The sequence below is a fragment of the Paramisgurnus dabryanus genome, chromosome 18 (assembly GCF_030506205.2).
Source record: "Paramisgurnus dabryanus chromosome 18, PD_genome_1.1, whole genome shotgun sequence".
NCBI lineage: Eukaryota > Metazoa > Chordata > Actinopteri > Cypriniformes > Cobitidae > Paramisgurnus > Paramisgurnus dabryanus.
Window position 1 is genome coordinate 4,693,067 of NC_133354.1, and position 16,805 is coordinate 4,709,871.

At 39.7% G+C, this 16,805-nt stretch overlaps 1 protein-coding gene across 2 annotated transcripts in view; it reads right to left on the bottom strand.

Annotated features, from left to right (window-relative positions):
• The window catches only part of zbtb7c (zinc finger and BTB domain containing 7C), a 34,011-nt gene extending 25,146 nt beyond the window's left edge, over positions 1-8,865 (bottom strand). The window contains exon 1 of one of the 2 annotated variants that reach the window (XM_065243799.1): positions 8,755-8,865. In XM_065243799.1, the coding sequence (XP_065099871.1) occupies positions 8,755-8,833 (79 nt within the window). In that variant the 5' untranslated portion in view covers positions 8,834-8,865. Of the gene's footprint in view, positions 1-338; positions 477-8,754 lie in introns of those variants that run through there. The other variant, XM_065243801.2, reaches the window with a different exon arrangement.
• Between the last annotated feature and the right edge of the window lie 7,940 nt (positions 8,866-16,805).

Here is a 16,805-nt window from a genome sequence, read left to right on the forward strand (position 1 = left end):
AGTTCGTCGCAGGATTCGCCTGCCCGATTTCTCTGAAATGCACGTCTGTTTGCAGTGAAACACTGGGCGATGCTGCGATAGCATCAGACCCCCTGACCTGTCATCTCATTTTACTGTATTAGACTTTCTAATTAAAAAGTCACAGAGAATGAGGAGGTGGGGGGGTCCCACAGACTGTGCCCGTCTTGCTCTCATTCAGCTTCGTAAGCTTTAGTGCTTGTCAAGCATGTTTCAGAGTGACAGACGCAAGTAAACCTCTACAGACCGTGATGGAGCGGTGAGACAGACAGAAAGCGTGTCAAAGGGAAACAAACAGACAGACACTAGTGGTTTCTGACCTTTAGGTGTTGCAGGAGAAGTCTCGCCGTGTCAGGAAACTGCTATCCTCCAGCTCAAACATGTGAAAGTGAAGGCAGACGAGAGAGAGCGACAGGGAGAGAGAGAGATAAGGAGAGGAGTTTTGCACAGAAGGTGTGTCGTGAATCGGAGAGAAAGAGAGAGAGAGAGACTAAACAAGAGTTCACACCCACCTACCCCTCCCTCCAAACCAGAAGTATTTGGCAACCAGCCGCACGTGTCCACCTAACATACACGCACATAAACCCTTGCGGCGTACCTGCAGTCAAAAAGTGTTGGCATGTCATGCATAAAATACGCATGAAATACATATATGTATTTATTTTATACACATTCCCTGGTATTGTTTAATAATCACATTACATTCAGACTTTACAAACACATACTTTTTAAAAGCAAAGTTTTACCATGGTCCCATCTGAACAAAGCATGGTAATACTATAAAACTTAGTACTATAGGACTAATGTAGGAGTGATGCTGAATTTATATTTAATGTAAAATGAATCACAGGCCTATAGAAACTCTATATGGGGTATATGAGCTGGAGACATGTGAAAGAACGCATTTAATTCGTATCATGGCCGAGTTCCCAGCGTTCATTATCTGTGCGGCTATCACATTAAATCCAGGGAGGGGTTCAGGAGCTCCATTAATACCAACCTAAAGAAGGGAGTGGGCATTTTTCTGTAAATCTCATGAGTAAGGTGTTTGTGAATGCAGGTGTGCGCCGCAGAGATTATTACACAATGAATCAGATAAACAGCGCTAAGACTTTACTGTGTCATTCACACGATGTCACTTTATCAAGATTTTAAAAAGTTTGCCAGGCTTAAATTGTGCACTTTAAAGAGACACTCAATTTAAAAGAGACAATTTTTCAGCTCCCCTAGAGTTAAACATTTGATTTTTACCATTTTAAAATCCATTCAGCTGATCTTCGGGTCTGGCGGTAACACTTTTAGCATAGCTTAGCATAATCCATTGAATCTGATTAGACCATTAGCATCAAGCTTAAAATAATCAAAGAGTTTAGATTTTTTCCTATTTTAAACTTGACTCTTCTGTAGTTACATCGTGTACTAAGACCGACGGAAAATTAAAAGTTGCGATTTTTTTTAGAAAGATATGGCTAGGAACTATACTCTCATTCTGGCGCAATAATCAAAGACTTTGCTGCCGTAACATGCTTTCAATAGCAGGGGACTATTTAAAAATCACAACTTTTAATTTTCCGTCTGTCTTAGTACACGATGTAACTACAGAAGAGTCAAGTTTTAAATAGGAAAAATATTGAAACTCTTTGGATATTTTTTAGCGCGATGCTAATGGTCTAATCAGAGTCAATGGATTGTGCGAAGCTATGCTAAAAATGGTAGCGCCAGACTCGGAGATCGGCTGAATGGATTCCAAAACGGTAAAAATCGATGTTAAACTCAGGGAGCTGGAAAATGAGCCTATTTTCAAAAACAGTGAAGTGTCCCTTTAAGCCTCGATTTTAATTCATTATATTAGAAATTAAGGGATGTCCTGGGCCCGGTTGCATAAAGCACCTTAAGTTTTTCCCTTATGTATGACACTTAAGGGGTAAATTCCCCTCAAATAAGAGAATAATTTAAGGTTGCTGCATACAGTATAATCCCTTAAACAGTTCTCTTAGGTAAAAGTAATCGTTAAGTGTTTCACGACAGCGACCCAGGTTTGTCTTTATAAAATACTATTGTTGCCATGGAGACGTAACGGAAAAAAACTTGAGGGTTTTTTCTGCAACACCCTTAAGTTTAAGGGAAACATAAGGGTGAACTTAAGGGAAATTTACACTTAAGGTGCTTTATGCAACCGGGCCCTGACATTTGGAGTATGTGGTATGTTTAGCTGCGAATCAAAATTGTTACCGCTTTCGTTTCTCTATAGAGGGAGCGTTTAAATCAGGTGCTTGGATATCGATCATCTCCGCATACACTTTTGCATCCGTTTATAGTATACATACTGCCGAAGTCTTAATACGGCTGGATGGTAGTATGCAATTCAACATTGTTAAAACTGATTCAGGAAAGACAAACCGTTTTTATTCAGGTGTGAAAACAATAGTGCATCTAAATCTCATACTGCTTCTGGTTGTGACATTTCAGAAGTGTGAAAAATGCACGCAAGGTCAAGGTCATTTCTCTCTTTGTGATCACCGACTGTCAGAAATGAGACTGAGACATAGATGAGCTCTCACTGTGTCAGCTGAAACTGCAAACACCAACCACTTCCTGCAGTGTGTGTCTATATGTGTGTGTGTGTGTGTGTGTGTGTGTGTGTGTGTGTGTGTGTGTGTGTGTGTTTCTTTCCCTCTGCAATGCATAAGTGCCAAACATCTTCATCCTGGTTTCACTATATTAGTGAGGTCATGTCATTGATTTTATATCAGGCTAATGATATTTTCTATTCTCTAACCTTAAAGGTTCCATAGAATCTATAACTGTATTTACCTAGGCATAGATCAATACGAGTTAGGGTTAGGGTTTTTATTATTTAACCTTTATTTAACCAGTAAAATCAGTTGAGAAAAAGTTCTCATTTACAACTGCGACCTGGCCAAGATAAGGCAGAAACAGTGCAACACAACATAAGAGAAATGAATATCCAATCAAGTAAAAAACCATTCCATATACAACAAGTGTAGTGCTACATACAATATAATTATTAAAAATAAACATTACATTTACTCTAAATAGACCTTAAGAAATATATATATATTTTTTTTGCAATTTTAGATTTTTGCAATTCATTCCAATCATTAGTTGCAGAGAACTGGAAAGAAAGGCAACCGAAAGCTGACTTGTCTTTGAAAACGATCAAAGAAATAAACCTACAAGTACGCGTATTATAAATTGAAGTTGCTACCGTGACCAATGAATTAAGATATGCAAGGGATAAGCCTGATAAAGACTTATAAATAACCAGTAACCAATGAATTCGACAGCGAGTATGTAATGAAGGCCAGCTAATTAGAGAATAAAGATCACAATGATGAGTAGTGTATGGGGCTTTGGTGTTAAAACGACTAGTGCTATGATAAATCTAGTTTACTTAGTAGGGTTTTAGAGGCTATTCTATATACAACATCGGCAAAATCAAAAAATCTGTAAAGTGGTTAGCTTTACAAGAGCATATTTTTGCAGCGTAAGTAAAAGAGGCTTTGTTACGATATAAGAAACCAATTCTAGATTTAATTTTCGATTGTAGATAATTAATATGAATCTGAAAATGAGTTCTGTACATGGTAATGGCCATAGGTGGAAAGAGTAATAAAATATTAGACTCAAGTAAAAGTACCATTACTTAAAGATATTTTACTTAAGTAAAAGTAAAAAGCAAGTCATTTTAACTTTAAATCTAAGGGCGGTTTCATATTTGGTGCGATTGCCTGGTCCGAACACGAGTTCGATTGCTCCCCCCTCCCCATGCCCCCCATGGACTGTGTTCACATATTATTTTTGCATCCGAACCGCGGTACGCTTGCATCATCAAGCTGCAGCCGGCGCGTTCTCATGTTGCTTGGCAACCGCTGTAAACGAGAAGACGACAAGTGTGATTGACTAACTGCAACCAGAGAGATGATTTCTGAATGCCTCCGCAAAAATTGACGTCGGCGGACAGACCGCGTTGTCATCGAAACGACTTTAGTATGTTTGTGGCAGACAGACGAAAGTGCGTTTTATTATTATTTTTAGTATTATTTCTTTGAAAACAAAACCAAAGCACGCATTCTATGCATTTTGTTGTCAATGTAAGTGCACGCACACAAACACACACGTCTGTTTTGGTGGGACATTCCATATAATACGTAATTAACAGCGGTTCACTTCCGCGATTTGGTACGATTGCGCTCACATTAGCAGCGAACCGATCTGGAGTTCACATGAAACGAACCCCAGACCACCCTCTTTAAGCGGACTCGAGTACGTTTCGCGGGTGCGCACCCGAGTTCGGAAGACAGCGTTCACATCATCCAAATGTACCGAACTCTGATGTCAATCGAACCCGGGTGCGCACCAAAAGTGCTAATGTGAAAACGCCCTAAATGTACTTTTTTTTTACCTTGGGGTGAGGTGTGGGATTCAAATGTAGTTAAAAAAGGACAAGGGAATATAAATCACAAACTAGTTGTTTTTAATTGAAGTAACACAATTTACAATTAAAGGCAATAACAAAAAAAAAAAAAAAAAAAAATGTATAACTTAGAACAATTATGTAATGATTTTTACAGGTGAATTATGCAATTTTGAGGCAATAAATAAATAAAAAATAGGTCAGCTAGTAAATACAATCTTTATAGTTAGGTTGTAATAGATTTATTGCTTGTAACATATTTTAATAAAATAATGTATCACTGCGGTTAAACTTCTTTTTTCACGTTCCACCGGCCATTAATCGACCAGTATCCGTGTTGCGCATAATTTTTTAATTATACCACGGGTAGGTTGAATGCTGTATTCTGATTGGCTGAGAAATGTTCTGTGGGTATGCATTAATTTCTCATAACCGCACACCTAACTTGTCAAATGTCTTAAAAATAGGCACCAGAATAATGTTTGTGGTAACCGGTATAAGGGTGAACTCAAATTATCCAAACCATACCATGCCCCAGTGTGATTGTCACCCCTTCCCCTTCCCCCAGGTGCACGCACTCACACTGTACTTTTTATCAATCCGAGTCCGGGCGCGATTTCGTCATTAAGATGCGATTGTTTTGAAAAAAACAGGTAGTAAAGCTCTCTCATAACACTGGAACCCACCGTAATGATAAGTCTGTGTTTTTTATTCGGAGTCGTTTGGTGCACGATTACAGACAGCCCTCTCACATGTCATCATATTGCTGAGTTCATCAAAAGGTTTTTATGGAGGCAGATGAAGGTGAGTGGTCGTGCAACTGACGTCTTCACCTTTTTAATCGTGCTCAGACGCGATTGCGCTCACACCACAGCCTTCCGCGCCTGAGCCCAAGTGAACCGCGCTCCGGCCCACCTCTGCAACCCGGGCGCGGCGCGAATAACAAATCCGCGCCCGGGCGGGGAACAGAGTTATCACACTAGTCAAACAAACCAGGCTTTGGGGGTCAAACGCGCCCGAGCACGCTTTGGTTTGGATAGTGTGAGTTCGCCCTAAGAGGAATAATTGACTCCGGTCCTTTGAATTATTTAAAAATAATGCACACCCGCAGTGTAACGGCACTCCGCGAATTGGGTGTGCATTATTTTCTTATAATTCAATGGCCCGTCGTCAATTATTCCTTATGTATTTTTTTACTCCGTAACAAATATGATTTAAGTTGTACCGAAGTTTAATACTTTAAAAAAAGCATAAAATTAGATAAAAGTAAAATAACAGTTTTTAAAAAGTACACAAAAAACGACTCAATTATAGTAACGCGAGTAAATTCTCATGTAAACCTCATGCATGCAAAAGATCGCTGGAAAGCCAATCTTAACATAACACCGACTGAAATGTTGCAGTCGAGATGTACACCCCAACATTAACTGATACATTTAATTAATTACAATGTTGTTACAATGCTAAAAACAAAGCTGTGATTGCTGATTTCGTGCTATATGCTAGTTAATGCTGGCTATTGATGTTACAGTAAAAAATTTAAAATACTTTTAATTAAACTACTTGACATTTTACTATGGCTGCACAATTATAATACAGTTATCAAAACCACAGTCTGAGGTTAAACACAGTAAGGCCTTGTGTTGTGTGTGGTTCAGGGTTAAAGGTCAATCTCCTGTAAATGTAAAGATTCTGTACAGTGTAGATACACCCTGACACAGTTGGACCCACCGAACTGACTTTCGCACAATATCCAGCTCTCTGATCAAGGTGAATTTAGTTTTTAAAAATGTTATAGGGAATACAGTCTTCAGTTAGTGCAGTGATTACCCCCCCCTTGTTAAGGGTGCATCCCTTCGCCCCCCCCAAAGAAAATTAATGACAAAACAATGTCAAACTTAAGATTTAAATTTAATAAAACACATTAAAAGAAAAATGGCACGATATCACCCCCCCCCCCCCAGTTTGAGAACCACTGTGTTAGTGGTTGTCAGTGCTAGCTACACCCCTGTAGTGGTCTGACTGGTTCACACCAACCACCCCTCATGTTCTCTCTCTCAGGTCTCCTTACCCACTGCATGAGAGGACAAGGAAAGGAATGTAATCCAACCACACACTCATAGATATTACCTCTCTCTCTCTCTCTCTCTCTCTCTCTCTCTCTCTCTCTCTCTCTCTCTCTCTCTCTCTCTCTCTCTCTCTCTCTCTCTCTCTCTCTCTCTCTCTCTCTCTCTCTCTCTCTCTCTCTCTCCTTGGTCTTATAACCCACTGCATGAAAGAACAAGGAAGGGAATGTAGTCCAACCACACAATCATACAGTAGATATTACCTCACCTCCTCTCTCTCTCTCTCTCTCTCTCTCTCTCTCTCTCACCCTCTCCCGAGATATTGCTGCCAGTCCGGAATGTTTTTCTTAGCCTCTCCTACCCACTTTACACACACATACACACACATGTACAAATCCCTCGCTCTCTTTTTCGGGGTGGGTAGGTCTAGTTTAGTCGAGTTTTACCATGATAAACCCCCTCACTGTGATCTCGCCCACTCTCATGTCTAAACCTGTTTGTTTTAGTTAGATGTGTTCTGATGTGTGTTTGGGTATGTTGTGTCTTTTTCTTACACACAGGGTCCAAAATTAACTTTCTGCCACACCTTTTATTTAACTTGAGAAAACTAAGAAAATGCATCAGGGAGACTGCTGACATCAACGTAACTAAGAACTTTCTTTTGTACATTTACGTCAATACTGCTTTCATTATTATGGTCTAGTTACAATCTTACAGATATTGCTACTTCACTTTGTACTATCTGGAAATCATTTTGAAGTTGGGTTGAAAATAACCCATTGCACAATGTTATTGATATACATCTACAGATGCACAGATAATTTATTTAAAAAGCACTAAAAGTGAAAAAAAACCTTTGAGCCAGATCAGCTCATATTATAGTCAGGCCTCACCTTAAACCAGTGGCTGCGGGTGACTTCTTTTTTGAGGGTGCACACATGTATTTAGCCCATCATGTGTGTGGCTCATCATGTCAAAATATGTGTTTGGCACGTAACATACTTTGACATGACGAGCCGCACACACACGACGCATCGAACACATATTTTGACAGGACGGGCCACACACACGACGCACCAAACACACATTTTGACATGACGAGGAACACACACGACGCACCTAACACATATTTTGACATGACAAGCGACACACATGACACATCGAACACATATTTTTAAATGACGGCCACACATGCGGCGCACCTAACACATATTTTGACATGATGAGCCACAAAGATGATGCACCGAACACATATTTTGATATGATGAGGAACACACACGACGCACCTAACACATATTTTGACTTGACGGGCCACACACATGACACTGCGAACACATATTTTGACATGATGAGGAACACACACGACACACCTAACACATATTTTGACATGATGAGCCACAAAGATGATGCACCGAACACATATTTTGACTTGACGGGCCACACACATGACACTGCGAACACATATTTTGACATGACGAGGAACACACACGACGCACCTAACACATATTTTGACTTGACGCGCCACACACACGACGCTCCGAACACACATTTTGACTTGATGGGCCACACACACAACGCTCCGAACACACATTTTGACATGACGAGGAACACACACGACGCACCTAACACATATTTTGACATGATGGGCCATGTGTGGCTCGTCATGTCAAAATATGTGTTCGTAGCGTCGTGTGTGTGGCCCGTCATGTCAAAATATGTGTTCAGTTTGTCGTGTGTGGCTCGTCATGTCAAAATATGTGTTTGCAGTGCAAGCACATATTTTGACATGACAAGCCACACACGTGACGCACTGAACAAATTCTGACATGACGAGTCACACACACGACACACTGCACACATATTTTGACATGACAAGCGACACACATGACACATCGAACACATATTTTTTAAATGACGGGCCACACACGCGGCGCACCGAACACATAATTTGACATGACAAGTCACACACACAACACTCTGAACACACATTTTAAATTTGCACCCCTCGGAAGCGAAGTCATCGGCCGCCCCTGCCTAAAACTGAAAGCATTGAATCACCCAAGTTTCATTTAAACAATGTTACGTTTTAATAAATAATAAAGTTACAGAACAGTCAAATATTGCTTCCTAAAGAAAATATGGTAACACTTTACAACAAGTTTGTATTTGAACTTACAATGAGCAATATGGTCTTTCAAAATCTTTGTTACAGAAAAAATTTATTTCACCTACCGGAGTCAAATCCATACGCTTGATTCAGGAAAACACTGTTTAATATAAAGTTATGTAGTAATAATGCTACAGAAAACATAAGGTTATTTCCTTGTTTTGAGATGTGAAACATTCAACATGCCACATTTAAGATAAGAGCATTTAGAGTTTCTGTTATTTAAGAGACAGGAAGTCTGATGTCATTATCTAAAGGTTATGATGGCCTTTCTCTTCTTGTTGTGGTTTGTATGGCAGGAAGTTTACCACGTTACCCAACTAGGAATACATCCATAAAATCATTCTCCCATCATACAGCTTGGTGCGATATGTCTTTTTGATACCCCAGACAAATGTACATCTTTCACTCGGATTAATAATAATAATAAACAACTCAGTCTCAGCATTCACACATTGTACCATATTTAAAATTATTCTTCAGATTTCCCTCAAAATCACATATGCAAACATTTAAAAAAGTCAATTAAAATGATGTATGCCTCACGCAGGTCTGCTTTTCTGAGAAATATGCATATATTTATAAATGGGGTTTTACGCATACATACGTGTGGGTGTGTTTTACCTTTAGATGTGTCATAAGGCATCTGGTGAGAAATCATGCCCATGTAATCAGATTTTTCAGTTGTGCCACAATAAAGTCTACTGCCAGAATAAAACTGTGAAATATTATCAGAAAGACAACAAACAAAATTCAAACGTTTGTCAGAAAAGCGCTAAGTTTTCCTTTATATTCTAAAGATGGGTAATGTGGGTAAGCAGACTGTGGGCGTGGCATCTCAATGGGTGACCACATGTTGTTCAGTGGAATTTAAACACAGCTAGTAATCACTCCAGCTAACTATCAAAACCCCAGCCGGGCAGGAGGGCGTAGCTGGTCAGTAGAGGATTATGGGTAAGGCCATCTCAGTGGTGAGTTGTTAAAATAGACGTGCCCGTTTCGGTGTGGTGGAAGACAGTGAGGCGGGGTTGCTGCTCGCCGGACACACGGGCACGACTGCTCGCTGTTGGCACCAAGCACTTAACCGACCGCCGACAGAAAGGGATGACCTGGAGTTGCCTTTCCTCTTTCATCCGAGGCACCACAGTGAAGGATACGGAGTAATGTGGCGGGGTTAGGACAGGAGAGCCGTGTCTCGTGCAGCCTTTCCAAAATATGTGTGACACTGTGCAGTCTAAAGTCTTATAATCTAATGATGAGATTTGAAGCATCAGTTAATGTACACACCTTGTGTTTTGATGTTCGTTCTGCACTGTGCCGTCCGTGGCTGTGGAATCAGAATGAACCTGAAAAATGCGCTTCAGTTTTCATTTACAGGGGACTAAAGCGAGCATGAATTCGTGTACAGATTGTGGAATAAATCAAACATTTTTAGGGGGTCTGTGCAGATATTTTTGGGTGCAAAAGCCCACCCAAAAAGGCCCTCCACTGCTTTGAAGACATCGTCGAGATGTGAGGGATGTGAAAGTGTGAAAAGTTTCCCACCAGTTAATCAATGTGAATGCCAGTGCAGCCGTGAGCGTTTTACTTTCACTTTTGATTTGGCGGCAATGCACTTGTTTGAATGAAGTGACCCGGTGCGTGCTGGTACTTCCGACATATTGTCTGAATGGAAGCCTGCCCGTCAAAAGCTTTAGGAGTGCGTTTGGACTGAGTACCTAATGAGTAGTATTGCATCCTTCAGCAATTCTTTAGTTTTATCAGATTTATAAAGGACAGATCAGCTCTACCGATCGTTTCCGGAAAAACACGACCCTCTAAAGGCTAATCTTTTACATTATAGCGATGACGCTGGTAGTGACAATTCTCTCAGACCAATCAGTGATATACAGTGTTTTCGCGTCACGTTTTCATATCAGCTCCTGTCGCTTGGAACCCCAACCGAGGTGGTACTAAATAAAGTATCGGTACTACGTACTGCACCCAGTGGAAAAGCCCCCAAAAGTAAGCTGACCCAAACCAAACCGTGGGGTACTATGCAATGGAAAAGCGCCATTACTTTCCGATTGCCAACAAAACACAGACAGTTGGTTCAGTTTTACTTACCGCCTGCAAGTCATGACCTGGTTGGGACCGCCCCATTTCAACGAAATCCAGTGTTACACAAAGACACACGCGCAACTCCTTTGCTATTCCGGATAAACAAACCATATCCATTGTTTTCATAAAGCTGGGTACTTTGGAAAGCTAAACAAGCTTATATTTCACTCACAAACAACAACAAACTACTTTGGTTTTGATGTTGATTTCGTGCTCTTGGTTGGTGTGTGCGTATGCTATTCCGGTTAAAGTGCCCATATAAGGACTTCCACTGTACCTGGGGGCTTTCTTACACAACAGATTCCTACGTCGAAAAAAACTTGTAGGAAAGAGGAGGAGTGGGTTTGGCTTAGAAATACTCCATCATATGTCAAACTTCTTTTTTGACAATTTGCCAATGTTTAGCATAAGGAATCTATCATCTTTAACGGTGTTAATAAGTCAGAATGCATAAAATACTGTTAGACGCGTGACCTTTAGATGGTGGATTTATTATTATTCTACGTGAAAAACACAACAATGAACACAATGACGAACTCTTGCTTACATTAAACATAAAACTTTATAAACAAAACAAATAATCATGTGACATTTCTCTTAAGAGTGAGACTTCATGATAACATTAGTAAAGCACTGGAAATGCTTTTCTGATCTTCGTGTGTGTGTGTGTGTGTGTGTGTGTGTGTGTGTGTGTGTGTGTGTGTGTGTGTGTGTGTGTGTGTTATATGGCCTTATGTAATGCATGATTCAGAAGTGTGAGCGTACCGCTGGAGTTTGGGTGGTTGCTATGATTTGACCCTCTCTCAGGCGGGTGATCGCTCACTCTCTCTGGCTCAGAGTATATTAAACTAAGTCACCACATCTTTACAAGCTGACCCCCACACGGAGAGATGAAGAGGTGGAGGTGAAAAGTCATTGATAAAATTAGAAAAGTCATAGTGGTAAAACTATTATGTTTTGGCCAAATGCACATCAGCAGTAGAGGTAACATCACATGGGGTAGTGGCAGCCTCTCAAGATAAGACACGTTTGTTTACCAGGGTCTTTCAAATTGCAAAAATTCCATTTGCTCTACCTTAACCCCTGTTTTTTCAGACAAGGCTTAAAGGATTAGTCAATTTTCTCAAAAAAAATCCAGATAATTTACCACCATTTCATCCAAAATGTTAATGTCTTTCTTTGTTCAGTCGAGAAGAAATTATGTTTATTGAGGAAAACATTCCAGCATTTTTTTCATTTTAATGGACTTTAATGGACCCCAACACTTAACAGTTTTAATGCAGTTTAAAATTGCAGTTTCAAAGGACTCTAAATGATCTTAAACGAGGCATAAGGGTCTTATCTAGCAAAACGATTCTCATTTTTGGCAAGAAAAAAAACTTTTAAACCACAACTTCTCGTCTTCCTCCGTTCGTTTGACGAGCCAGCGCGACCTCACGTAATTGCTAATGGCGTAGAAAGGTCACGTGTTACATATATGAAACACACATTTGCGGACCATTTTAAACAATAAACTGACACAAAGACATTAATTAGTATCATTCGACATACATCAACGTCTGAACGGTCCTCTTTCTCTACCCTTGTAAACACTGGGGCGTAGTTTCGCATAAGTCATTCGTGACCTCTTGACGTGATGACGTATTACGTGAGGTCACGCTGGCGCGTCACACGACTGGAGGAAGACGAGAAGTTGTGGTTTAAAAGTGCATATTTTTGATTTTTCTTTCCAAAAATGACAATCGTTTCACTAGTTAAGACCCTTATACCTCGTTTGAGATCGTTTAGAGCAATGGTTCTCAAACTGGGGGCCGGGGCCCCTAGGAGGGCCGCGAGATGGTGCCAGGGGGGGCCCAGTTTTATGACATTTTATAAAATACATTCATTTATCATGAAATCTGTGTAATTAAACCTAAAAAATAATAAGCCAACTAACAAACACTACTAGGTATAATTTTCTATGTTTTGTTTAATTAAAATATTACATTTTAGAACTGTTTTTGTCATAAATTTTCTTTCGGGGGGCCGCGAAAGAATGCACTTTACACAAGGGGGGCCCCATGCTGAAAAAGTTTGAGAACCACTGGTTTAGAGTCCTTTGAAACTGCAATTTTAAACTGCATTAAAATGAGAAAAATCCTGGAATGTTTTCCTCAAAAAAACATAATTTCTTCTCGAGTAAACAAAAAAAAGACATCAACATTTTGGATGACATGGTGGTGAGTAAATTATCTGGATTCTTTTTAAATGGACTAATCCTTTAAGGCTAGACCTAGACTAAAACACGTTTGATCTGTCTCAACTAAAAATAACTTGGAAAAATAACTTTAAAATGTAATATAAATATATTTTGGCATTGCTTTTTCTGATGTTTTTTTCTTTTAAGAGATTTATTGTTGGGAATGGGGTGGAGAGAGTTAAAACCTATTATAGAGATCTGATTTAAAGCGATACTCCAGCCAAATATCAAAAATACCCCATGATTTACTCACCCACAAGCCATCCAAGATACACATGTCCATCATCTTTCAGAAGAACACATTTGGAGTTATTTTAGTAATGTCTTTGATTTTCCAAACTTATAATGGGAGAAAACAGGGATCAGGGAACAACTTCTGACTTTAAATCCAAAAAGTGCATCCGTCGTTTACAGAAGTAACTTCAATGGGTTAATAAAGCAATTTTGTAAGAAAAATATTTAAGCATTTATAATGATGTCACGGTTTTGATTGGAAATCGCTCGAAATTAAGTCACAAACTTGAACTTAAGTTGAAAAAAGTAAAAATTGAGAATCTAATTGAATCTTGACCTTAGAAATCGAAAATGTAATCGAATCGAGGATTCGTAGTGAGCATTGGTTGCCATAGGTACACTGCGCAGTGACGTCATTACCGGAAGCTAGTTATTGTAGTTTATAAAGTTTAAACCATGGATATTTTTCTTACACATTTGCATTAATTACCCATAAAAAACCTCCATTAGCCAGTTGGAGCCGTGTGGATTACTTCTGTAAAGGATGAATGCACTTTATATGGTTTAAAGTGAGACGTTGTTCCCTGATCCCTGTTTTCTACCGTTATAAAGCTTGGAAAAGCAAGAACATTTTATTAAATAACTCCAAATGTATTTGTATGAAAGATGATGGACATGTGTATCTCGGATGGCTTGAGTGTGAGTAAATCATGGGGTCATTTTGATATTTGGCTGGCATATCCCTTTAATTTAAATTTTTTTAATATACTGTACCTGGTGTAGATTGTGTTACTATGATCTATTGTTTCTGTCTGCCTAAGTAACCGATGAGTTCATTTGCACTAAATTAAAATAATTTTCTACAATAATACACACACCCACATAAATGCACATGTTGTTAAACACTATTGTGAGTCTCCTGAGGAAAAAAAAACTATAGTGGTGAAGTGAAGCCAGCTGCCAGCGTGTATCTAAACTCTGGCACACACACGCGCACACACGCTTAATTACAGGAGCACAGCAAACAAATTTAGCCAGGATGCTAACCAGAGAGAGGAGTATGCCGAGGCAGTCGGGTCTGGACGGTCTCTGAGCAGGACAGAACCGCAGAGGCGACGGGGGAAGCTATTTCAGTCGGCTTCGCTCTCATTATTTATCTTAGTTTGAGTCGCTGCGCTCAGACGCAACCTGCAATTCAGTCCTGCAGATGGGCTACGCCATCAGACCCTCCCACAACACGCCAACCCATGGGCAAAATCCACCTAAATATACAACACACACACAACTGGACCCTCCCACACCAGCCACCCCGCAGCCAGATCTGAGAAACTCACAAAGCATTATACAATACATATCCATACAGTCTGTGTATTTACACTTCTGTCTATTGAAAAGCACTCCAGCGAGCAGATTTGTGGTCTTAAGAAGAACACAAATTTATTTATCATTTATAAAGAAATCGCTTTATTGTTTAAGTTGATATCAATGAGATTAAATTGAGGGCATACGGCTGAAGCTCAAATCTCTAAAAAGATCTAGACCATAAAACTGTGATCATGTTACCCTGTAAAATCCAGACTTATCTCATAATCTAATAATGAAATTTGGAGCATCAATGTTTGATTTCACATTAATTTAATTTTTTGACATGATCTTAACAGGGACGTAGCCAGCATTTTAAAAGTGAGAGGAAACTGGGCTTTCAGTAGATTTTATTAATATTATTATTTTTCAATAATTCAACGGCCCGGAGTCAATAATTCCGCTTATACTACGGTTACCACACCTCAAGACATCAATCACATGATATATTTTTAAAGGGATTCGGAGCCAATACGGAAGTGATTTAAACTGCAATTCGTCGACTGGCCACTGGAGGCTCCAAAAGGAAGTCAATTCCCATAAACCTCCATGTTAAAATGGGCAACTTTACAGTAGAAAATAATATTTTTTCAGCCTGGTAAAAATATTGTTTTTGTCTGTATAGCTAGGTTTGCCCTTCATGACAACTGTAAGGGGGTGAATTTTTGTAACTCATCCGTTTAAATGATATTAAGCCTTAAAGTTCTGCATAATTAAGGGCGTGGCCATTGAGTGACGGTTAAACAGCCACTGCTGTCACTAGAGTCGAGCTAGGTGGGCGTGGTTTCAGCAACCAGTCTCCTCAGCATCACCCACTGCCCGCCTTTTTACGCATTTTCGGATATCCGCGAGTGATGCGCGTGACGCGCAGCCAAGATGCCGACCGCAAGCACCGCCTACTTTAAGCTTAAAAAACGATGGTCAAAAACCTATGGGTGACGTCACAGACACTACGTCCATCTTTTTTTACAGTCTATGACAGGGGTTCTCAAAGTTTACATTCAAAGGTCCAAATCTGAATTCCCATAATTTTCATAGGTCCGGAAAAACTTTATGTAAATCATTTGTTTATATAACAAATCAACACAAATAGTTTGGGAAAAACATAAGTGTATTTTGCATTTAAAGTAAAAAATAAAATAAACACAAGAAATATGCCAAAAGTAATCAGGTGCAAAATACAGAGCAACCTAATTAGAGAAATGGCACAGTATGTTCTCCATCATATGCATAAACCATGGCAAAAAAGTGTGGTTGGTAGGCAGAGACTGACCAAAATTAGGGGTGCACCTATAAATTGGCTGATGATGCTTGCTATGCTTCTCAATGAATTACGGTGAAATGCCGCTTCATCCAAAAGCCAGGGGGCGCTCTCGGTTGTGATTGTTGTGACGGTTGTGACTAATTAAGATTGTGTTTGACGAGTGTTGCTTTTTTAAATGCATGTTTTAAACGACTCAAACCAACAGTGATTGGTAAGGACTGATCAAACGCCGTAGTACATGAAGTAGCTGTGCATAATATCTGGGTGTGATGGCTACAGCGTCACACAGGAATTTTTTAAATAACTCGTTTTATTTTATGACCAGGAATACTCTTAAATCTAAAAAGAAAAAAACTAAACGAATGGTTTACAAGTTTAATATGCATTTGTAAAATAGCAAATGCACACATTTAATCAATCACATAGAAATTAATGCACTTGTAATATGAAGTGGACGCAGGTCCGGATCAAGTTGCCGTCGGGTCCGGATCCGGACCGGAGTCCGGACTTTGAGAACCCCTGGTCTATGATAATACCCCATGGTTTGGGTCGGGTCAGCTTACTTTTGGGGGATTTTCCAATGGGTGCAGTATGTAGTACCCAATACTTTTTAGTACCACCTCAGTTGGGGTTCCAAGCAACCCGAGCTGATACGCGAAAACACTGTAGATCACTGATTGGTCGCTATAATGTAAAAGATTAGCTTTACCTTCATGCTAGGTTGCGCTGTCTCGAGTAAACCTGTTGTCTTGTGCTTTGCTGTAAGTTCTAGGGGTGTGACGAGACACTTAATCCACGAGACGAGACGAGACACGAGATTGGGTTCACGAGAACGAGACGAGACGATATTTTTACACTTTTTAAGAAACCCTCGATGATAAAATAAATGAATAAGAAACTGAAATCATGTTATTTTT